At 34.7% G+C, this 24,863-nt stretch overlaps 2 protein-coding genes across 3 annotated transcripts; one reads left to right on the top strand and one right to left on the bottom strand.

Annotated features, from left to right (window-relative positions):
- Positions 1 to 666: 666 nt before the first annotated feature.
- Positions 667 to 5,810, bottom strand: LOC108722449 (C-mannosyltransferase dpy-19). The gene is made up of 9 exons (XM_018447573.1): positions 5,711 to 5,810; positions 5,496 to 5,608; positions 4,170 to 4,307; positions 4,020 to 4,088; positions 3,591 to 3,950; positions 2,204 to 3,023; positions 1,968 to 2,130; positions 1,018 to 1,146; positions 667 to 953 (listed from the first exon to the last, which is right to left on the bottom strand). The coding sequence occupies exons 1-9, from the start codon at positions 5,808 to 5,810 to the stop codon at positions 734 to 736; spliced, it is 2,112 nt and encodes a 703-aa protein (XP_018303075.1). The 3' UTR covers positions 667 to 733.
- Positions 5,811 to 6,404: 594 nt separating this feature from the next.
- LOC108722465 (brefeldin A-inhibited guanine nucleotide-exchange protein 3) lies at positions 6,405 to 23,711 on the top strand. Of its 2 annotated transcripts, none has more exons than XM_018447595.1 (22): positions 6,405 to 6,569; positions 6,959 to 7,092; positions 7,691 to 7,825; positions 7,978 to 8,143; positions 8,455 to 8,584; positions 8,648 to 8,932; positions 9,238 to 9,471; positions 9,585 to 9,812; positions 10,143 to 10,519; positions 10,629 to 10,813; positions 10,886 to 11,048; positions 11,197 to 11,505; positions 11,598 to 11,820; positions 11,895 to 12,068; positions 12,254 to 12,662; positions 12,802 to 13,014; positions 13,093 to 13,978; positions 14,069 to 14,201; positions 17,186 to 17,414; positions 19,849 to 20,078; positions 20,593 to 22,159; positions 23,034 to 23,711. In XM_018447595.1, exons 1-22 carry the CDS (start codon positions 6,485 to 6,487, stop codon positions 23,175 to 23,177), a joined length of 6,639 nt encoding a protein of 2,212 aa, XP_018303097.1. In that variant the 5' UTR covers positions 6,405 to 6,484; the 3' UTR covers positions 23,178 to 23,711. The 2 variants fall into 2 exon arrangements, with proteins under 2 accessions (XP_018303097.1, XP_018303098.1); XM_018447596.1 differs by having other exon boundaries at positions 8,663 to 8,932.
- The last annotated feature ends 1,152 nt before the right edge of the window (positions 23,712 to 24,863 follow it).

Genomic DNA, 24,863 nt, shown 5'->3' on the forward strand with positions numbered 1-24,863 from the left:
TCCTTACTGGTCAACTTCAACAACTGCGTTCAGTATTATGAAATTTAATAAATATAATGTTACGAATGTATTCTGCACATTGCATTCTATTAATAGCTGCAATATATCGTTCCCTCTTACTTAAAAAATGACACAGTAAAAAAATTAAGTTTTCCAGAAAAGGAGAAAAAACTATTTTTCAACTTGACATAATATTATTGATTGAATCAGATAATATTGGCAAAAAATAGATTTTTAACATAATCAAATGTTATTTTTGTTTCAGAACTTATAAAAAACTACTTTTTTTTTAGTTGTGATCATTTTGATGATTTTTTCATGAAGTTAATTTAGTTCACTTTTGGTAGAATAATGTTTACTTAACTCATTCATGGTAATCACGTTTTTTGAAGAAGGAATATGTAATGTTTTAAAAGATCTCTGTGCGAAAACAAAATTGGATTTAGTTACAAAATAGAAGATAAATCCGACTTTATAACATTGTGTCTCTTAAAATTTTAATGCCCCTTTACAAATTTATTTGTATATAAGGCTATACTTGATAAACTTTTACAGATTCACAATGTTACCTAATATTTAACTTACTCGTGTGAATCTTTATATTATAAAAATATATATACATATTTCTCCATAAAGATAATACTTCTGTTAAGAAAAATAGGCTTTATAATCTCACAAGGTATCCCATTCTTCTGGAGATTTTCATTTTTTTTAAACGTAAAACTCTAAAACTCTAAAACTGATAATGCAATGGCATAGAAGTCTTTGGTTTAAATTCTACGTAATGCGAATAATCTAATTGCAATACGACGAAATTATTGTTAATAAATGCTCTTCTGAATGGATACGCATTTCCTTTGAATAAAAGAGGACATAGAGGCGGTTTGTTCGTCATTTTTGCCGCTCCATTATCAGTCATGTCCCATAAATCGATCATTTGACATCCTCGCGGCCTGAAGAAATAAATTATTTGATGTTACGCAATTGTCGTCTTACTTACGCTTTTTTCATACTTACACGTTTGCGAATCCAAGGCACAATGGTTCCTCTAATACGACGTAACTAACTTTCATGTTTCTTAAAGAGGTGTACACAGAAGCAGCATCTTTTCGACTAAAAATCTCATAAACTTTCATAGTCCTGTCTCTATAATATCATAAAACATTTATGTATAAATCCATATAATTCTATCATATAGTAATATCAATCCTAATCGGTATTCACTTCGAAATTTTCTCAACACTAAAAGTATCAAGCAATCATTATTGATCGGCTTCTTTATATATATATATATATATTTTTTTTTGTGTTAAAAATAGGATTCTAAAATTTTTAATTTTTCAATAATTCTTTTATATTGACAAAATATTTAATTTCTTTAACTTTTTCTATTTTTATAGTCATTTATTCATTTATTCTTTTAGTAAGTTAAAAAATGTTGGAATTTTTAGTATTAATTTACAGGTCCAATGTATTTTATGGTGAATTCAATTACTCGCACTATACATTAAATTAGTACACACACTTTAGAGAGACTGTTTTATATAAAATATCTAAATGCAGTGGCATAATATAATCAGTTTAGACAATGAAATAATACATATTTATTAAATAAATAACGTGACTATTATTATTAGGTATTTAATCTTTTAAAATACTTATATGCCTTTACATTTAACTGTATTAATTATATGTACAGTAGCTTTTTAAATATGCATTAGTCTAATGTAATGCAAATGACCGAATTCGCTATTAAATTAATGTATCTTTATATAAGGTAACATAATTAAACATAATTAAACAATTTTTTCATTTCAAAAATCTAAGAAATAAGAGCCTGTAACTTAAAATTATGTAAGATTATGAAAACCATTTGACATAAAAAATCTTTTACAACATAATGTTGAAGAAAATATCCGGGGCCACTAAACCGATTAGAATTAATTCCCGATTTCGAGAGATCATACCTCATTTCTTTGCTCTCGTAGTAAGGATTGTTAACGATCGATCTCCTAGTGGAGAGCATCAAGTTCGCCATCAATGACATTTTCCCCGCAAATACGGCGTGTTTTGGTGTATTACTTTTTATCCATTCAAATAATTCTTCTTGTTCGATATTACTATATTCACCTGTGTGTAAAAATAAATACAATTGAAATGCTGTAGAAAATAGTAAATCGATTTAAATATACTATAAAGTCACCTATAAATCCGCGTTCCTCTTGAAATCTGTCGACGCCATGGTACGACATGCCACCCAGTAAAAGCACAACAATGGCAAGTCGCATGAGTTCACCTTTCAAGCCAATTTTTTCGAGATATCGTTTGCTACACACGGTACCAGCTATTATGCAAAGATGTGGTGTCATAAATAGCTTTAATCTCATAATAAAAACGGCCATGATTATAAAGGCGCCAGTCTGTAGGCCATTATATGCCACATCAGCCTCAATGCAAAATGGATAATTACTCGTCTTAAAACTTCTGTACCAGTAATACAATATAAGCATTCCAACGAGTATCGCTGTTGGCAGCAATAAAGTCTTAATAATCGCTTCGTAAGTCTTGTATTGCAGAAAATCGAATTCTGCGGAACATGTGTAAAGCATAGTGTGGAAATCTCTATAATTCGTTAATTTTGACTTCAATATATTAAACACGTGAGCGTCATCTTGGGAATATAAAACGTAGGATTTTATCCACTTTGTAACGGTTATTGTTATAGCAATTTCAAAAATAATTTCTCGTTTGATGTTCTGAAATCGGGACAATTTCATTATAAAACTGGCCGCATTACTGCTGATTAGGATACACGTGTAGAGTGAACAAATTATAAGAGCCCCGTTTGTTATTTTAGTCGCCGCTACGATTGCTAAAGCATGCGCCATACAAAAATTTTTATAGAATTCATACGGAACGATCCTCAGCCATTTTAGTATAAGAATGGCTACAATTTGCGTGGTGAAAACGAAATGAGAAAATTGCCATGTGCACAAGCTGCAAATTGTCGAGCCAAATATATCCTGAAAAAGTAAAATATAGTTATTACATTACAAAAACAAGTTTTGATACACAGGGTGGTGTTTTGTCCTTATGATTTAACCTGTTTTAATGTGATGGAACCTCCTATAAAATTAATTTAAGATATAGTCGAATTTTTCAGATGAAAACCACCAACAAAAATAACACAACTTGATCCTGAAAAGACGAATCCAATGATTTATGATATTAAGAGTTTATTTTTTAATTACGATTAAAACAAATTTTTGAAAATTTTGGGATATGGATTTTTATTCGATCAAACTTGAAATCAACACCGATATCTCGGAAAATATCAAAGTTAGATGAAAAATTAAAAAAGATACTTGAATCAGATTTTTTTAGTGCCATAAAATCGGACCATTGAAAAATTCAACTACCTTCCTTCTTTAAAATTTTATAGGCTTAAGTATGATTACTAAATTCATTTCAAAGTAATCCCAAACCTTTAATTTTTTTGTTTAACTTTAATCATTTTCGAGATATTCACATAGAAGGTTAAATCTAACACCCTGTATACCTAATAAATAATTTTTTATTTTACATCTCACCATGAATAGCCCTTGCCTGGTTCTGTTCCTTAACGATGCTGGCTCTTTATCCGCATCATGTTTTGTATATTTTCTGATAGCCATAGTAACACTGTACATTTGAAAAAGTAACATAGGATACGCGAAAGTTTCTCGTAACGGCGGCGTCCATTGAACGCGAGTGCATTCGTTGTGGTTAAAAAAGAAGAATAAAATCGTTATGAATCCACCGTAAATGGAATTACTCAAGTACGTTGCATAGTAAAAAAGTACTGCTGCTGTGATTACTGTAGTAAACCAGACTATTTCTAAATAGAAATATACAGGTACACTCAGACCTTCACAGCTAGTTATAGGTGGCAGACCATCTCCTCTTTCTATCTGAAAATTATCAATTTGGTGAGTATTTCATAAAATTAATGTTTCATAAAGAAATTTTACAAGTCTTACCTGCCAACATTGTGCCTGAGATATGACACCAAGATTCTTTGCAATATGATAGAGGAAACCTGCTAGAATCTGCATAATAAATAATATAGTGTAAAATCGATTACATTCAAAAATGAAAAATTGAGAAGAAGCTTTATCAAGAATAATTACCTCAGGTAAAAGACTATATTTTCTAGTGGCATCAATGATATTGTTGTACTCTGATAAATTGTCGCGACTGAGCTTGTTCATCCCGTCGAAAAAATCTTTGGACTCAGCGATGGTCTTATAATAGGAATAATACATCCCCTAAAAAGAAAACATTTGTAGACATTAGAAATTATAATACGTTTAATGCAGCTTATTCAAAATGATTATTTGCATGAAATATACTTTATTAATATATTATCTTTAAATTTATATTATATTTACTAATATTTTGTAATTAAACACAAATACTCTGGTATATTATATTGCTATATGTATATTTGGCGCGAGATATTGCTAATGTAAGAAAAACAGCAAGTGCATGATAAATTAGCAGTTATTAAAAGTAATTATGTTAATTGAATTTTATTTATACATATAAAGATTTGTACTTAGAATACAAATTCTCTGCTAAATATTTGTTATATATAAGTATAATTAAAATTCAATTCGTTTTGTGTTTTTAAATAAGATATTCTAAAAGAAGACAATTTGAAGTTAAATACTATCAATTTCTACTTATTTGTTAAAACCTTTCTATATATCTTAATAATGTTAAATTTTATAAAATGTATAAATAATGTACAAAAATTCTTTTAGGGATAAAACACTTTTGAATATAAATATCCATGAATGTCGAATAAGCATGTTGCGCTGAAGAAAATAGTCCCACTTTTTCGTTATTTATATCACTATTATTCTGTTGAAGTCAATGTAGATTAATATAAAATAGTATTAAACACCATTTGTTAGTATTAGAAAAATGTGGGCACAAATTTTTTTCTAATCGCTCCATCGCTATCCTTCAATATTGCAGTTTTGACAAAGGAATTTTTTGCCATTTCGAGTATGCGAAATTGACGAACCGTTTACTACTACAATTCTGACCTGGCACTATTTTTTTCTCCAAGAGCAAAGCATGTGGATTATTATTCAGTACTGTAGAAACACAGCAGTTGATTTTCGAATAAATTATTTGAAACGTTTCTAGAATAATAGCTCCAACAACGGTGTGTTATCATTTTTTTATCAACGAGATAAAACTATAAAATTTATTGACAAACGTTTCTCAAGGAATAATAAATCCGCATAATAAAGCAACAATTTGTTGCTTTATTATGCGTTTGTGGAAATTTTCAGTGTTGCTACACAGTTTTGATACGGCATTGCATTCGGCAAAACATGCGATTTGAAGGTAGATAAAGACGCTCCGTTTGATCGATATAAATTTCTATACGATTGATTTACCTAATGTCATGTATGATGATAAAATATTATCACCAATCTTACCATCTCAGTTCTGAAGGACATTTCTCGTTCGATCTCCGAAAGATGAGAGAAGTGTCGATCATTTTCGAACAGCGTGGATACATGCCACCGATGGAAACAACCAAAACCAAGACCTGCCGTTAGAACAAAAATTATTTTAAACTTTTAAACAGTCTCTCGATCGGTAGATACATAGGAAGCACGATTCTTTCATGCGGGAAAGCGAATATTATTACCCAAAAGATTTATGGTCCACTGATAAAAAGCGGTGCTCTCGTGTGCCGGTTTCTCGGCCACTCTACGTTTCCTGTCACTCTTCGTTGCCATCTTCGACATTATGGGTCACGTGACCGCTACATGCTCACAAAGAATGGCGCTAAATTTTAAATCCTTCAAAGTAGCTACTCAGTTTTTTTTTTTTACTATACATAGGAATTTGTAAAAAGAAATTTCCTACACAAATTACTTAATATTGTCTTAATTTATACAAAATTATTTATTTATAAATGCTTGATTTTATAAATTAAATCTACTTTGAGACTTACTAAGATTAATTGTCGTTCCATATTTTGACTTTCTACTTTATTTGTACTGAAAAAAAAGATTGGCTGCTGCAACAAATTAGATGGTAAAATATGGCACAGCATTTTTAATTGGTTGCAGCAGTCAATTTTTGGTTGTGTTAATCTATCGAAATTCTATACTGACATTGCAGATAGGCTAATGCAACCAAAAATTGGCTGCTACAGTCAATTAAAAATTCTATGCTATATTTTACCATCTAATTTGCTGCAGCAGCCAATCTTTTTTTCAGTGTATAAATGCGCAATTAAACTTATAATTAAAATTTCGTTGCTTTTTGTTTAATTCTTTCTAACGTGTATCGGTATTTTTAAAAGTAATATTTTTTACGTTCCTGGAAGTGCGCATGTATAGTGAAGCATGGCGTGCATCGGCACTCCCTCCTGTTATCGATCAGACGCGTGGTAGCGGTTGTAGCCCGTCGTGTCATGGAGGATCTCCTGCTGCAGATCATAAGGGAGTCGAACAATGCAAGACTACAAAATTTACGGAAATCAGCACAAGAAGCGTATGGTAAGCGCATCATTTCATTTTGATTCAATTTTTCATTAAATATTTTTTGTGCGAGAGTCGCTTTTATTCGGAGGCTTCTTCACTCCGAAAACGTCAAACAGATTTGACGTCTGCTTGACACCCGCATTCCTCGCATTAAATATCACTGCATAAATATAAATATTTCTCATTTAATTTAATTATATTTAAATATTTTTGTGCAAAGTTAAAAAAATCATAAATGTCCTCTAATACGTATAATTATTTTTTAAGTTTACGCCAATTTGAATAGGTAACATAATGGCGCAGTATGATTGCGGATGTGATTGTGTCGTCGAAAAAACAAATATTTTCTTAAATATACTCGGACTTATTTTCTTTTGTGTTGAGAACAATTTCTTCTTCTACAGATTTTCTGGAAAAGCAACAAGGCTTGCTACGAGATCCACCCCACGAACTGCGCGCGAAATGCTTACATACGTTTCAGTTAGCATTGGAAAGCAACAGAAGCAAGTTCGTTGCTTTCGGACTTGCGGGATTACACGTAAGTAACATAACAAAAATAATCTTTTGTAAAAGAATATTTTTCACGCGAAAAAATAAATGTTTTATGTACAAAAACGCGAATGTGGATTAAAATATTTACAGCGAGGACAAGTTTCGTGTGTGTGAAATTAATTATCTCTGGATTATTTTTTTTTCCGTGTACGTTGGCTAGCATTAATGTAACCGCTTGTGGACGTATGTCCCGGAACTGTACGCGATAAAATGATAGATACCGAACAGCTGCGACAGTTTAAGCGAAGTCACGCTATGGCAAATGATTTTTAATTAGCTTCGAAAACGAGAAACTTTTTTACAGCTTTTATAGGAATTCTGTAATAAAGATTTAAATACTTAGATAGATCATAATTATTGCAATTAATTACATAGATTTTTACTTAAGCGTAATTTAATATATAATTTGCATATTGTTATTTCTACGTACGTAATATTTATGTAAATCTTATTCATACGCAATAAAATAAAATAATATTAAATTAATTATATTACATTAATTGCATTTTTATTATTAATTATTAAATGCGTTATAAATATGATGATTAAATTAACGTAACGTATTAAATTAATAAAATTTATAGAAAATGTTAAGAGACGACAGATTCCAATCACCTTACGAGCCAGAAGATGATTCGTTATGGTTGCCTGCACAAATGTTGCACGCCATGAGCTCCATCGTCTCGCAATCCGATGACACACAAACGGATATGCTCAAAGTGAGTGTTTCACAGTGATTATAAAAGTACGCAAAAATAAAACAAGAAAGTTAATTGGAATTTCGAAAGAAATGTAACATGTTTCTTATTTTAGTGCTTGCTTTAAAATCATGAATTTAATTGCTGATAATATTTCGTCGTTTCTCTTCCAGGTCCTGCTGCAAGTCGCTTGCTCTCCTTATTGGACTATGAACGGCCGTTTGATTATCGCTATACTGACTACTTGTTGTGAGGCGTTTGAGAATGGCAATCAAGCTGTGCGTACAGCTGCACAGGCTGCAACCAGTCAAACATTGCGATCGTTCTGCCTCTTTTTAGGTAATATGGAAATTCGAGCGAAAAAAAAATAAGAAACTAATGCAACGTCGCTGACGATGCATTTCGCCATAGACAGTGATAATACCATCCAGACATGGCACTTCTAGTGACAATAGCTTCCAGACATAGTATTTCCAAACACAGATGTTTGGTCGATAAATTTTCAAGATCGCGTGCTGGTGGCATGCGGGTCGAAGAATGCTATCGGCGAAACATCCTAATGACTGACTATTACCTTTTATATGCGATTGCATTGCCAGCGTGTCAGAATTTCAATATTCACTATTATGCGTTATTATATTTATTTGCAGATGAGGAATGTCAAGAGATGGACGAGAATGCTAAACGGAATAAAAATGTGCGCGAGCGAGGCGTTTCGTGTTTCAACGAGGCATTACCGATTTTGCAGTACATTTGCAGCAAACTGGACGAGGCTCAGAAGTAATAATGTACCTTAGAAAATTAGTGAAGAATCGTTACGTTTAATACTATAGTAATATTTAGGAAATCCTGTTCCAGCAATGGCAGAAACGGCAGCACCGTAGTCTTCTTATTGGAATGTTTGCACACACTGATATCGTCGTTACCGCAAAAGATTCATACTAACACACACTTTACGACTTTCCTATGGCAGAAGTTCTGTCCGGCCTTGATAGCCTTTCTAGGCACTCCCCGGGTAGATAAGACTTTTACCTCCCGGGAGGGAAAGGAGAACGAAGTTGGCAGAGGTTCCGGATACTTGGCCACATCATTGAGTTTCGATAGTCATCAGGCTAAAACTGTTTACAGGTAAAAGAATGGCAAATTCAGAATATCATCGTCATATGTTAATATCGTAAACGTTAGCTGCGTTAAGCAGAAAAGCAGCTTTGCAAGTGTTGTAAAATTCTTTAATATGATTAAAAGATCTTACCCTTATTTCTTAAATTGAATCTAAATACATATATCAACCATATTAAGGAATCTTATAATTATAGTTGCAGAGCTGCTTTTTTACTGAACGCAGCCATTCCTTTGATATTTTTTTATGTAAAATATTTAATATTTTATAATTTATGTGATATTGTATAAAAAACTAAATATATCTTCTTCAGCATTGGCACGGAATTAGTAAGATTAGTCGGATGCGTTGGTCCGTTGCGACCAGTTCTGGAATCAGTATTCCATAGAATGTTGCTGTATCCACCACCGCAGCAACGTCTAGAACCCTTAAAAGCGTTGAAGGAGTTATTACGTAGTCCCAGCCGAATGGTTGATTTTGCTGGACCATTACTTGTAGAAGAAGATCGATCGAGCCATATACAAAGTGACATGGCACTAATGAGACTGTGAGTATTTCTTGCAACAATCTTTGATGTATGATAATAAATAAGGCTTAAATAAAATTTTGTTTAATTTAAATAATAGAACCTTTTTTAAATTTTTTTACATTGTATTTTAGGGCTATGGACTCGATAGAAGAGTCAACAACGGGTGGATTGGCTATATTGCACGCGAGCGTTTCCTGCGTTGTTGCCATGCTGTCAGCACTTCAAGAACTTTGCGAGGGCAAGGCTATTAATCATAATTATACGTGCACAATTAATAGTTTGTATGAAGATTTAGAATCCTGTGATTATCGCGGACCTCTGACTTACCAAAGCATGGCACGATTACCAAAAACATACAGGTGAGCACATCGAATGATTCATGATGAATCATTTAGTAGAATAATTATGTTAAATTATTTGAAAAATATTTAATTAGTGAGAAATACAAGTAATTAATATTAAAATCTGATGTGATTTGATTGTCGATCATTTGGATCCGTTAATTATTTTCATTTTTTCTTTTTTGTATTAGATATACAGTACAGAATATTGTAGAAATATGTGAATATAATGCAAAATATTATAATTTTAATGATATAAATCGATTTAAGGATTATTCTTTTTGATCAGTTAATAATTTTCTGTCAAGTTGTATACATTACAATACATTATGACAATTTATTTCTCAGGGAACAATTGGAATTAATGAAGAAAGGTGTAGGCTCGGATTCCGACTCATCTGGACATGGACCATCAGAAGATGGTGATTCAACAGACACTGAAGGTCCTCAAAACGAATCGGATGAGGTTCAGGAAGAAAACAGTCTTGACGATAACGATTGCACAACGGAGAATGAATACGAGAAATTGAGATTGAAAAAATTACCCAAGTGTCTTCATGTGGGCCGACAAGTGGCCGACGAATGCAACGTGGACGTAGAGAGACACAACGCCAGGCGATTCGTAAGAACGCTTAGATCCGATCTCATACCGATGGTTCTCACTTTGCGAAGTAATATAGAGGTGGATGAGGCGTTACAGAATTTTGCTTCTGAATACTGTCAAGGTACAACCGCCATTGATGAAACTTATAAAATAATACGTAAAAATTACGTTAATATTAAAATAATGATATTTTTATTAATAAAAAAGTTTACATATTTGATATATTTTAGGAGTATTTGTAGCTCAACAGAAGATACAGGAACAAACTGACGCTAGTACGGATTCGTGTGCGTTAATCACAATCATGAATGCTGACGGAATTTATTTGGCGACGTATGCGGCATTGCTTCTCAATCTGAAATTAATCCAAATAAATTATTATCATGAGGAAGGTCGGCAAATACCAATCAGCGAGGTATGTCTAATCGCAAATATTTTAATGCTTTCCGAATTCGTTGCGTTTATTTTCCTTAATTTTATTTTTAAGGAACGATTTGTGGAAGAGGTGCATGGATCTGGTGTGTTAGTTTATCTTTCAGCCACATGGCTCTCCGAATTGTATCAACAAGTTCTCGCATGTAATTTACTCGAGAAGTGTGGTTACAATCCTAGTTCCACGGAAAATAACGCGTTGGTCAATGTTCTCACGGGTACGCATCAACATTTTTTTTACAGTAAAATAAATATATTAATAAAATTATATTTTTTGTAAATATTCAAATCAGTACTTTTTAAAAAAATGGATTATTAATTATTTTAAATTTAATTAATAAAATATCTTTTACGCAATTTTTATAGACGTAGATGGTATACCCGGCAGTCACAGAGGTGGACAGTTGCTCTCTGATTACATAAGACTGGAACGAGCCCAACTTTCTCGAAGCGAACCAACTCCGGAAGCGGAGGCTGGCGCAAAACTCTCCCGAAGAGTGCTGACTTGCTGCTGGGGCAGTATGATGACGGTTCTCACGACAGGACTGAATCCTCCTAAGGAAGAAACCAACAAAGGCATCCTAAATAGAGACGGTGGTCGAAGAGGAGTCAGAGATACGGTTGTTTTAGCGCTTGAAGGTCTCCACAAGGCTGCCACGTTAAGCAACGTACTTGGTACATATACTTTCTTTTTTTTTAATAAGATTTTTAATATATTGTATTTTGATATTTATCTTTTTCCTTTATCTTATCTTCTTCTATTTTAGGTTTACAGAATCGTTGTGGCTCTATTTTTGCCCTTCTCGCAAAGGCTGCTTGTACGGAACAGTCCATTTCAAAAATTACTCGCAAGAAGGACGTTCTTCGACTTAAATTACAGAATAAAGCGACCAATCTTCATACATCTCACGCGCTCAGTATGGATGTGCTTCTAGGAAGAGGTCTGGAACTAGGCAGTCACGGTAGTGATTGTTGGCCGCACGTTTTCACGTAAGTGACACTCCAAAATATATAATAATGTGTTTTTTCTTACATACATTAAAAAGCATGCATTTGAAAAAAAGGTGCTGCCTATACGTGAGTAAGTTGGAACATGACTTCTTTGGAAGAAACCAAAATCCCTCACTGCCCAAAGCCTCTCAGAAGAAGGAAAAGAAAGATACTGTAAATGGCGACGCTAAGAAAGGCCAAGATAAGCTTCGACTAAATTTCAACATTGTCGATGATGAGGAATCTTGGTACATTAAAAAATTTTTATATTACAATATTTTAATTAGTTGATATTGTCTTTTTCAAAAATTTGCTCATTTTCTAATTAATTAATATATCAATTTAATGTAAATATTTTACAAAATGCTGAAATTCTATATATCTTGTATTTATATAATTTATTCCTAATTTTTTAATAATTTCTGTTATATAGTGTGGATGTTTATAGTTTCCTTTCGAGTCCTTACACACAAAATCCCAGTTCGGACACAATTCCGGAGATTATCCAAGAATCAAACGCCGATAGCCAATTTAATGGCATTTTACCAGCGGACTATGCCGCCAAAATTATTTGCGTGCTATCCCAACAAGTCGATAGACTTTTCGAGGATGCGGCACTTAAATTAAATCTCAGATCGCTTTGCTCGTTTCTCATGGCTCTCTGTAAGGCCAGCAAGGCGCAATTGTTCAAGACCACCGATGGCTGTAAAGATAATAAGAGATTTTGGTGGAGACGAAGTAAGCCGAGAGAGAATGAGATGAATGTGCTGCTTCTGACTCGTTTAGGCGAAGTTATGCTAAAGTGTGTAAAGAGTGGCAGACCTTTGATACATATAATGGGGGTAAGAAAGTAGTAATTAATGTATTTTTTATTTATGGCATTTTTGGAGTAAAGGAATAATATAATTTGTAAGTTGTCATCTTTATAGTTGCTATCATGTTTTTCTTTTTTTAGTATATAATGGTAGAATAATTTTTCAGGTATGGACTATTTTGGGACCACATTTCATGGAGGCGGCTTGCCATGAGGATCGTAGCATTTCGAAGAAAGCTGTTCAATGCATTCACGATTCCATGGCGGCCTTATTAAACGAACAAATAGAACTTCCGCATTTTCACTTTAACGAGGCGCTCTTCAAACCTTTCGAAAATCTCTTATGTCTTGAACTTTGCGATAGCGACGTGCAAGATCAAGTTAGCAACCATTCATTTATTTATGTAAATAAAAGCTTATAAATTTAGATTGTTTAGATTGAATCATTACTTTTTCAGATTGTCAGCTGCATCTGTGAGTTCGTTGAAACTAATCGTACTGAGATACGTTCAGGTTGGCGTCCGCTTTTCGGCGCTCTCCGAGTGGCGTCAGTTAACAATTCGGATTCAGTGGAATCGGCGCCTTTGCTAGAAGTTTTCAGAGTCTTCCTCTCAACGGACAACACATTGGTCTTCGCTAACGCTGCTTTGGACTGTATACTGTGTCTGCTGAAACACGTGAGAGGTGTCGGGGACAACGAAGGTCAATCTGATGAGACCGAGAATTGTATCGACAGCGCAGAATCAAGAAGACTGAGACTCTGCGTAGAAAGTTTGAAGTATCTGCTGAGTTGCAGCGATATTCTGTCGTCGATGTATCGAATGCCGGCCTGCCCGATCTTCCATTCCGCTCAGAGGATTCAAGTCTCTACGATTCCGCAATATGTGGATCCTATCATTCCAAATCTTGAGCTAACTAGATTCGACAAGCATATCGAATCTATGCATGAAGTCATCCCAGAAAAATCCTACGACGCGTTGACCCCGCTGATCGATAAGGACGCTCATCCTATCACTACGTTGCAGAGCATGGACAAACCTAGTGGCATCCTGAGGGTCTGGTACATCCTCATCGAAGGCCTGGCGAGCGCGACCATGATCTGTCCAAAACGCTACCAACCGCACACTCTGGAGACTCTGTTCCATCTCTTGCGCGACATTTTAAATGTACCTGGGCCAGCGTTTGGACTCTACTGCGTCAATCATCTACTGTTGCCCATGGTGCAAAATTGGCTAAGAAAAACCTCGAAGATCTATCGCGGATGGGACAATTTTGCGCCCAATTTTAAACAGTGTTGTGGCCTCACGACGGATCTCGTGGTCGATTATTTGACTCATTTGCAAGGTAATACAAAAAACATTGATCTAGAAAACGAAGATAAGAAGTAAGCGAGAGATAGAGATTGCTAATTTGTTCATGTAATTATTTTTTTAGGTCCAGAGGTCGTTAGAAACGATGCCTATTTACCTGCCACGACGCTGATGTTGAAGCAACTTTTATTAGTGATGGCGGAATGCGTGGTACAACCTACGGAGAGCATAGCTCGTCTCGGTTGCGCTTGTATCAGGTAAGTCAAAAGCGCGACATTCCAGCTCGCGACATAAAATCCAGCTGAAGTGAACCGAAGTAATTTGCTTGCCCGCTCGTTTGTTCTTTATTGCGATTCGTGCAGCTGTACTACTTCATAAATAGCAATCACACAGTACAGAGTTATATAAGAAAGATATTGCGCTTCATTCTGTATTCATTTTATGATCACGAGCTTTCCTAATTGAATTACGAAATAACCGGTAACAGCAACGTCGTTTCAATCAGCCGTTAAAGAACCACCATTGTCGCCATTACATTCCGGTTTTCTACTGCAATTTCGAACCGTCGTTAATGTCGTCGAACATCGATAGCATTAACAGTACGAGATTTTCTATGCACAGACAACTATCGCGCGTTAAACTACGTAAATATTAATTAACGAAGCTCGAGCGAATCTCATTAAAGAACAAACGAGCGGGCAAGTAAATTACTTCGATTCAGCTAAATTTTAGCTGTATCGGATCCATATATTGCGGAATCGTAGACATTTGAATCCTCTGAGCAGAACGGAAGATCGGACAAGCCGGCATTCGATACATCAACGACAGAATATCGTTGCAATCCAGCAGATACTTCAAACTTTTTCCATGCAGAGTCTTATTCTTCTCGATTCTGCGCTGTCGATATTCTCGATCTCATTAGATTGACCTTCATTGTTGCTGATATCTCTCACGTATTTCAGCAGATACAATATACAGTCCAAAGCAGCATTAGCGAAGATCAACGTGTTGTCTGTTGAGAGGAAGATTTTGAAAGCTTCTATTAAAGGTGCTGATTCCACTAAATCCGAATTGTTAACCGACGCCACTTCGAGAGCGCCGAGTATTTCATCATTTCATAGTGTTGATCCTGTATTCGTCCATCTCTGTCCGTCTGCGAGATTTTTCAAAAATGACTTAATTTTTTTAAATTCTACACGGAAAGAATTATTTTGCTGAAAAATCTAAATTTGTGTTGGATATAGATCTGAAAATAATTTTATTATTTGATGTTAATATCCATAGCAAAGTTTAACGTATTTATATTTTTATGTAATCGAAGCTTTATTGTATTCAATTTTTTATTTTATATCTTTTTACTTAACAAGTTCTATGAGTTGACTGTATTTATCCTTTTCAACTCATTTTGGTATTATTTAATTTTGTTAGACCATCAAAATAATTTTTTTTTAGCAATGCTTATTTTCTATAATAGTTTCCAACAAAATTATTTTCTTGTCTATATTCAGCAAAACTTTAGATCTTTCAGGAGAATTGTTCTTTTTGTGTGTTTTCGGCAATAGATATCTATAGATCTGAGCTCCATCGAAACGAAGTATGAGTCAAATCAGCTGATTATTGATTATAAGAGGATCAAAAAAATAAGGTCGAAGTTTTCCTTAGTTACAGGTTTTTTCGCTGTATTATTTTACATCTGTTGCAGAAGGTTTATTATGTAAAGACGTCTCCAGACGATATAGCCAACGTATGTTAACATCATACAAAGGAGCAAAAATCATACACATACATGACGTAATTTTCCATATTGAATGTAGGCCAATATTTAGCGGTGCAAAATTGGCGCATACATTGGCCATATTAGGGAGTTTTTGCAATACCGTTTATCCAGATACGGTGAACATTAAAGTCAGGTTATCTCCTTCTTAACAACTAATTAAGAAAAGGATAAGATGACTTTAACGTTCACCATATCTGGATTCACGTTATTGCAAAAACTCCCTAATGTCTAGAGGTGCCTTTAGTTTATCGATTTGATCGCGTTGATTTACAGTTTTACAGAGTGAATTGGTACATCAACTAAGTTTGATGGAATGTATCTCGTGACGGACGTTAAGTTAGGTATATCGCTGTTACGGCGGAGCGGAGCGTGCGTGTAAGACGATAACGAAGCTTGACAAGCTGTCCGGTAGGATAAAGTAGCCACCGACACTCGACACCCTCGGAGCGTCATGTTAACGACTGCACACGCTGTATTCATCTGGAGAGCCATCAGCGCGTTTTCTCTATATTAACGTGCACAGCAGACATGTATACATCCAACTGGATCGAGTCAGTAACATGATCTCGCGAATCTCGCCGATCGCGAGGTATCGATGTACACATGTTGTGTATGTACGTCGGAATTTAAAAACGGAGCAGGTTCGCGAATGACGAACGGTATCCTGATCTGAAATCTTAGCGTCACCCAGTGTTGACAACCCACTTCCACGGTATGATCCAACGGATCGGATGATTCTTGCCGTAGCTGTGAAGGAACGATTGCTTGAGATACCTACCGTGCAGAAGGCGTTGGCCAACTTTATCGTTGACACAGTAGCGCGAGAAATCTGATTACCGTTCACCGATCGTTGCCCGTGTCCTTGTGAGATTTATTACCGAACAAAAATGTAATGACGATATAGGCTATAAAAGATATTAAAATGTTCTTTCGGGGTTACGAATTCTTTTAATTTCTATTTGGGATTTCTTTTAATTTAATTTAAGTTCTATTGTATACGAAAAGAATGATTTTACTGAAATTTCTAAAAATTTAAATACACACAGATGAAATAAAATTGTTGGATCAAAATAATGTACAAAATTTGAGCACGATGAGCAAAAAGTTTTGTCATTCTATCAGCTTGAGGGTTCTATACCTGTATCTAGTTAAATTTTCAGATTACTTCAGCAAAATCGTTGAGATAATATCGTAATAAGTTTGGACATTCCAATAACCATTTTGAACGTCTTAATTATTCTGATAGTCCAATAAAATTATTTTTAGATTAGTATTTAAAGTAAAATTTTTAGATATTTCAGTAAAACCTTTCTACGCAGAAAATAAAAAAATATGAGTGTGGAAAAGATCTAAATTTTTCTACTTTATATTATTATTGTTGTTGCTTGCTATTCTTATTTGAAAATCACAATTAATACAAAGTGGTTTAACGAATCACATAGAGATTAAATTCATGTTTGACAGGCATATCCTGGTGAGCAGCGGACCACTCCTCACTTCGGAACAATGGGAGGTCTGCGGTGTCGCGTGCTACCGCGCCTGTTCAAATTCGTTGCAGGAGTTGCACCAGCTGACCATGGCTTTTTCGCCCAGATCGGAATCTTTTTACGGGGACGTCGCCCAAGTGAAGGTCGCGGCGCGCCGAGATGCGACACCGGAAGAAACGGAACGGTTGCGACAACTCGCTGCTCAGGTAAGTAATCCGAGATTTATTTTCGAAAGGTGTCTTACGCTGGGAGATTGCCAATGAGAGAGCCTCCGTTATTTCTAATTGTTGTTGTTTCCGTCAATGTGCTTTGTCGATGTGCTCCTCGTAATCACGAGACGGAACATTCGAAATATATAAACAATGCTCTAACTTAAGAAAGTCAACTTCATTTCTGCATTTATCATTCACGATCACGATATTAAGATTGTCCTTGATATAGTATATTTCGTCCCATATAGCACAGATCATTTTAGCAATATTGCAGCAGCATTTCAACGTTTCAGCAATATTGCAGTAACATTGCAAACGTTAACAGCAATGTTGCTGCAAACTTTTGTGCTCTATGGGATGCTAATATAATTAATTTCGAAGAAAACATTATATTAAACGGATACAAGTCAAAATGTGGCAATCAGTGTTAAGTACGAGGTGCGAAAATCGTTAATCATTTAAAATTTACACGAAATTATCAATATTTTTACTACCGACTTTCATCATCTGTTTGATAATAAACTTTTCCTCGTATAGACATCTTGTCATTCGATAGATTTCTAATAGTGTATTGTTCATTGCGATAAAGTGCGAGAATGTCCGAGTTTGTGTGAGAAAAGATGAGAGAGAGAGAGGGAGAGAAAAAAAGAAAGATAAAGATACAGGGACACAGGTGGTTCCCTCCTGACCTGACTTGCTCTCAGGTGAGCCAGCTGCGTGAGGTATTGACTGCCATCAAGAGGCAGAGCGCGGCGTCACTGCCGACGACGCCTTTCCAGGATTTGACGACCATTGAGACGACACTGATCGACCAGCACACTACTTCCTACCCCATCGGTTGTAGGCAGCACACGACACCCCCTGATTACACTAACACTACGACGAACACAGGCCCCCAATGGCTCTAGCCGACCACGGTAACTCACGTCATGGATTTTAAGAACCGATCAAACCCAGAGAAAAAAAACATAATGTTATTGTATCGTATCGAGATTCACCATTCCGACCGGCAGAAAAGCGAATAACGTGGATGGATATCCGACATCCACGCCGAGTGATTCACAGAGTCGTGGAGGCGTGCCTTCACGTCGTCGTCGACAGGCCAAGTTTTAGCACTCCTATTTGAATCAGGAGCAATTCTAGAAGCTGCTTTCAATCTAAAAAATATTTTTGTATATCGAGCAACATACTTCACCTATGTATACATTGAACACGAGTACTATTTATATATACGCTTTATACGACGCAAGCATAAGATATCGACGATCGCTTTCGATGTGTTCCAAGCTTGTTCGATGTTGCTAATATTGGCGACGTGATAGAGTCAAAATGTTTCCTATGTATTTTTGTACGCTGAATGACTGTGGTTAACAAATATAAAGCTTCTATTATCAGCTGACTGACTGTTCACTCACCCTTTACCTTAAACAAAAGGTCGTCAATTTGGAATATGCCTGTCGACGAGGAAACGCCATTCGGTTTGGATCACCTGTTTTTTTTTTAACATTTGCACATGCTGGTAGAAGGCACGGGTTAGACTGCAGAAGCGCTTTAACGAGATCCTTTTCAAGAAATGAAGATATAAATATTGTCATATAAATTGTATAGATCTATAATATAGAAAAGAGAAAAAAAATTAACGATATAATTGCGATTATCTTTTTTAAATTAAATCTTTACTTAAATAGAAATTTTTTGTTTCGTTCACATCTATTAGCGTCAAAAATAATTGACAACCTTTTCATTTTTTAATAAAGTACTAAAGAATGCTTAAAATATTTTGATTATAAGAGAAACAATATAGTTAAATTTGTAATTTTTGTTTTTTATTTCAGTATTATGAAAAAGGACCTCGTCGCTGATTGAAATCATCATTTCAATTTTACTTGGCACGATCTTGCGAATCACTATTAAAATCCATGGCTTGGGTCCATGGCTAGAATTTCACTGTCACATTAACGTGTAGGTAACGGTACACGACACCGTATTATAGAAGCTGCAGCTTTCGTAGTTTGCACACATTATCTTGCAATTGGAAAAAATTACGGAGTCGTGTTAGGCTAAGCGCATAACCGTTACTATTATTGTAATTAAGATTATTCTCGTCATCATTTATTTACTGAAAACGATATCTAACTCATATATTACATGACAATAAAGCCATTATTATTATTATTATTAATGTATTCTCAATTGAAAAATTTTTTTACACATAGCTTTTCAGTGCATTATTAAACTTGATAATGAAAACATAATCTTACTTGCAATTAAAACATTACGAAGACTAAACGATTGCTTCATTGTAGCAAAATATATAGCAAATTTTCACAAAGTTCACCAGATCTTCGAAAAACTGTGTCATATCATACATTCAGAATTTTGCTTGAAACAAGTTTAGATTTTATAATTGACGCGCTTGTGTCTTCAGGTGTTCCTCCTGGAGGAACAAACACGGGTCGAAGAGGATTCTCGATCACCTGATGAAAAGTCGTACGTGTTCCTTTTGTACCCTCCTGCCGCAGGCGCTACTCTCAATCCCGATCTTTACATCGTTAGAGTTCAGTTGCGTGCGTTGGTAGTCGGACTTTTGGTACATCAGATGCTGCTTCATTGCATCGCGAGTGTTCTTCTTCAAGGTGCTGGCCCTTCAACTTCAAGGTTCGTATACAATTATTTTTGTACATTCATTAGTAATATCTAAAATATTACTAACATATTTATATTTTATATAATATAATATCGATTACTTATTAATTTATTATATGGAATTTTTTTAAATTGTCAATAGTTTAATTTACGTTAATATTCATTATTCACATAAAATGTTCAGAACGTTTCCACCTTATGAATTTGCTAAATATATTCTATTTATTACGTATTATATTTGACGTGAACTGTTTTACAATTTAAAAAAATTTACATTTATTTTTATCTAAAGGATTATTGTAGAATGTTATTAACTTTTATTTAATTGTAAATCATTAAAGATAATATTAAAAATTAAGATGTTGGAGTATTAGGAATATCCTACGCGAATAATTACGTTAAAAAAAGTCACGCGAATAATGTAGGGTTAACAACTTTGATCGAGAAATTCTTGTTAAAAATATGTGTGTGAATGTAGGATTATGATTATGTAATGATAGGCACTCGAAAGAATATTTTTCCATAGTTTGTCTCGCGTGATTCCGCATTCGACGCCATGCAGTCCGCCTAATCCTAACGTCAAACGAGGTTATTTGTCTCATCTGAGTTCACATCACGTGGAGATTTTCCTTTCTGCTCTGGACATCTCATACGTCGCCGCACTGAAGTTTGATTGCCGGCCTGGCCTGAAATTCTTGATGAAAACGGTGGCGAATCTTAAGCAACCAGCTAATTTATATCGTCAAGCGGCGGCTGCTTGGACCATTAAGATCATCACGTTATTCGAGCTATGTTTACGCGAGATAGAGGAACTTCACGCGACTCTGGAACTGGTCAAGACCATTCTGGGAACAGGGCTGGGCGACAGAGAGTGTGTCTATGACATCAAGCATCGAAAGCTCAATAAATATCTGCGCCAACTTCGTACGATTTTCGACGAACTTTGCGAAACTTACGTTGAAGTGATTCTTGACGAGGACGGCAGGTACACTAAGGTCGACAGTTTCGCAGAGAGGAATATATTCTTGCTTGTGATGCAGCCATATCCCGAGATTACCAGGAAAGAGCCTATTGACGATCGACTCGTCACCAGTACTCCATCAGCTTTCGTTGAGTCGTCGGAAAAAGAAGATCCTGGAATCCGTCAAAATCACCCGGATAATGACGAGGAAGATGATCAGGATGATCCAGATGACGTGTATAACCCAAATTTGGATGACGAGAGCGGCTTAGAGGAACTTGGAGCTGAGAGCGAAAACGATCCGAGACCTTTCAGATTGTCGGATTTGGCAGCAGAATATTCAACTGATTCTGGTCCACAGTCCGAACCGGAAACCGATGACTCTAGACCGGTGTCCAGATTGGGATCGGTCACGGAGAAGATTGTTTACCTTGATCGTTCCGGTGGAACTTCCAGCGAGGGTTACATCGACGCCAAGTATAACGCCATGACTCCGGCGCCCCCCAAAATGATGTACAATCGTGACGATTTCTCTTATAATTTGAATTCGCATTGGAAAACAGAGTCGATTTCCATGAGAACTTCCATGACTGACATGAAAATGTTAAATCGAAATTCGTTTTCCGATGAAGGCTTTTTATATCAAAAATCATATTCGGAAAGAAGTATCAGCGACGTGGGTCCACTATCCAGGCGGAAATCCTTGACATTTGTCATGGCGGCAGATCTTGAAGACAAAGATGAATCTTTACAGGTCAATTCCGTGGATCCTCGACCAAAGTCCGTGATGGAGCTACGTAGGAAACCCGCTTGGACGATGTCCAGTGATACTTCCAATGAGACTCACGAACCAGAAAAGAGTATTAAGGAGCAGGATAAAAAAAATTCTAAATCTTCCCAGATCCTTGACAATATAGACGAATTACTGCGCGACTACGAACGTAGCAAGCGTGGCTTTAGGACAAATCCCTTTTTGCGAAACGAAGAAGAAACGTCTACAGTTGAAAGCCAGTCAATTGTTAACCCGGAAGTGCAAATCCAGAGGCGAAACGTCAATAAAGATAGCGAGGCTCATAGGAAAGCTTGGGCAGACATTTTGAGCACTGCGTTGGAATGGGCTTTAGCTTTACCAGTGAGTTTTCTATTCTTCTTTCTATGTACATATGTTTATATAATATTGTATAATTTTGTATAATTTTGCAATGTATCATAAAACAAGTTCTATTCCTTCGATGTCACTTTATACTATTTTGTCACTACACTGGATACTGTGAATAATATTGCATAAAAATTAACATAAAATATAACAATTTTTTTCAATCGAAATGCCAGATAAGAATTGTACAGTCTCTGCAAAAAGTAATTGGAATTGGATATATGGATTTATACTTTTTATGTAAAAATAAATGTTATGTACGTATGAAGCAGTTCAATAAGATCAATATTTAACAATAAACACACATTTAACAATAAAATTTTATATTTTAAATCTCAAAATTTTCTCATTTTATCTTAATTATTTTTTAAAAACATATATTTTTTATTGAAATAATGTTTGATCCAGATTCTAAATTATTGACCAACTTTTTGTAATACAATATACAATAGAAAAATCTGTATTTTTTAAACAATTTTTAATGGTAACAAGCAAATGTGTGTATCTTTGGTAATAACAACATATAACGCAGAAAAATAAAAAAAACCTCGTGTGCCACATGGAAAGTGATACTGAAGGGCTAATATTAGACTGTCAAAATTATAAATAAGAATCTGTTTCGATAAATAATTTAACTTCTCACAACATATAACGTAGAAAAATAAAAAAAACCTCGTGTGCCACATGGAAAGTGATACTGAAGGGCTAATATTAGACTGTCAAAATTATAAATAAGAATCTGTTTCGATAAATAATTTAACTTCTCCAATAAGAATTGTTGAATTTATGAATAATTGTTAATTGTTTTAAGTCTGAGTTTTTATACGAATTTTTGGGGATCTTTTTGCAGGATGAACGATTAGCACCGTTGCTTCCGGTTTTCGTACGCGGCGTGCGAATACTGACCAGACATGCCGTAGATCAAAATCTGAAACAACGTCTCTCAGCTCTGTTTCATCGTATCGCTGTGCTTTATGGATTGACAAATAATTAATAGCGATTGTCTTTAGATATATACAATCGCGGCCTTAGTTATAAGACTTTTCAAGAGACGAAGAAGGAACGATTCTTTTCAAGTTCTTTATTATTACTGTGATAGATAGATAAAATTGAAAGGAGATACGAAGAAAAGATGTAGAATCTGTCGATATATTTTAGTCGTACTTTTCGATAAAATTAAAATATGCCAATTGAGATACACACAAGTAAATTGAATTCGGAAAAAATCACGAGGTTTCCGTTATCACGCGAGTCTCTATTTTTTCCGTATATGTCGACACGTCGACATGTCGGAGACAAGGATTTTATTTATGATCCATTCAGCATGCACATTTCTCGATTCTCATTTTATGCTCTTTGCGTTTAACTGTAGTTTGCGGTTCGGTCATAGTGCCGGGTGTATCGGATTTTTGCTTCCAATGTAAAGCTTGAAACGAAAACACGAGCGACAAATGAAAGGTATCTCGCGACGAACGCTGCTATCGGCACTCCTCTTTACTTATCAAAATGATCTCTAGGAGCGGAAAATATTATTATTTTTTGCGCGGATTTTTTTGCTAGTGGATTTTTATAGATAGCGAATATCTTTTTTTTTATAGGAGAAGAAATAGAGTAAAGAATTTTGATGTTTGAGAAGGATTATATATATTCCTTGTAATGAGTATTATATTTTATTATATATAACGCAATATTGTTGAGGCGTGCGTTTAATTAATATAAAATAGTAACATAATAATATTTTATATTATATATATATATATATATTATGTTATATTTATAACATAAATATAGTTGGTGTTATTTATTTATTTATTTCCCTCGTTTTGCAATTAATACCGTAGAGATTATAATTGAACGTTGATGTATATATATCAGATATTATGTCCGATGTTTCTCTACGTATGGTGTATTCCATAAATGTTATAAATGTTGTTGAACATCAGATGGTTTAAATGGAAGGATTAATAATTGATAATAAAATGTGCCTATGTATCCTCCGTTTTTCCCCAAAATGCATCTAGATGTACGAAAAGTAGCGCGATTGGGAATAACAAGAAATCGTTATGGATTTCAATACAGCTAAAAGGTGCGTGTCCACGAAATATATACAGTATATGGTACGAAACATATATCTCTAATCAGATGTATGAAAGTTAAAATAAATGAATTCTAATATCTGAGTACTATTTTATTACTCTGAATATTTACTGAGTAACTATTGTTGCGCGTTTTTTTTATATATATAAAGATATAATTTTAATTTTTAATATATATAGTTTTAATCTTTTTTAAAAAAATAATATAATGATTATAAAGGGCATATAAGAGCCAATTAAACAATACTGAGTGTAAAATAATTATTAAGACATGAAATATATTACATTACTAAAATTTGAATAAGTAATTGTTTAATCGACTCTTAAATATCCTTTATAATCGTTGTATTGTTCTTTAAAATTAAGAGTCCTATATTGTTTTAATCTTTTTTGTCAAGTGTGTTTTACTAAAACTGGTATTAAGTTTTCGAACAATATTTTATCAAGGATTTAAAGACTGTTTCGATCAGAGGTCGCGAGTACTACGCGATTTATTCCCATCGGCCATGCTCGGCTGGTACCAAAGATGTCGACCATTTCCTGCGAGACGAAACGTATTTCAGTTCGTTTTAACGGACGTAGAA

The sequence above is a fragment of the Mycetomoellerius zeteki genome, unplaced genomic scaffold (genome assembly GCF_001594055.1).
Source record: "Mycetomoellerius zeteki isolate Tzet28-1 unplaced genomic scaffold, Tzet1.0 scaffold204, whole genome shotgun sequence".
Classification (NCBI taxonomy): domain Eukaryota; kingdom Metazoa; phylum Arthropoda; class Insecta; order Hymenoptera; family Formicidae; genus Mycetomoellerius; species Mycetomoellerius zeteki.

Bases quoted from the DNA above. Each gene is read 5' to 3' on its own strand.
- LOC108722449 (XM_018447573.1), bottom strand. From the start codon at position 5,810: ATGTCGAAGATGGCAACGAAGAGTGACAGGAAACGTAGAGTGGCCGAG. The intron at 2,131-2,203 runs GTGACTTTATAG...TTTTACACACAG, and splicing joins AGAGGAACGCGGATTTATAG to GTGAATATAGTAATATCGAA. The intron at 954-1,017 runs GTAAGTATGAAA...TTATTTCTTCAG, and splicing joins TGCCTTGGATTCGCAAACGT to GCCGCGAGGATGTCAAATGA.
- LOC108722465 (XM_018447595.1), top strand. From the start codon at position 6,485: ATGGAGGATCTCCTGCTGCAGATCATAAGGGAGTCGAACAATGCAAGA. The intron at 7,826-7,977 runs GTGAGTGTTTCA...TTTCTCTTCCAG, and splicing joins CACAAACGGATATGCTCAAA to GTCCTGCTGCAAGTCGCTTG. The intron at 11,049-11,196 runs GTACGCATCAAC...CAATTTTTATAG, and splicing joins GTTGGTCAATGTTCTCACGG to ACGTAGATGGTATACCCGGC.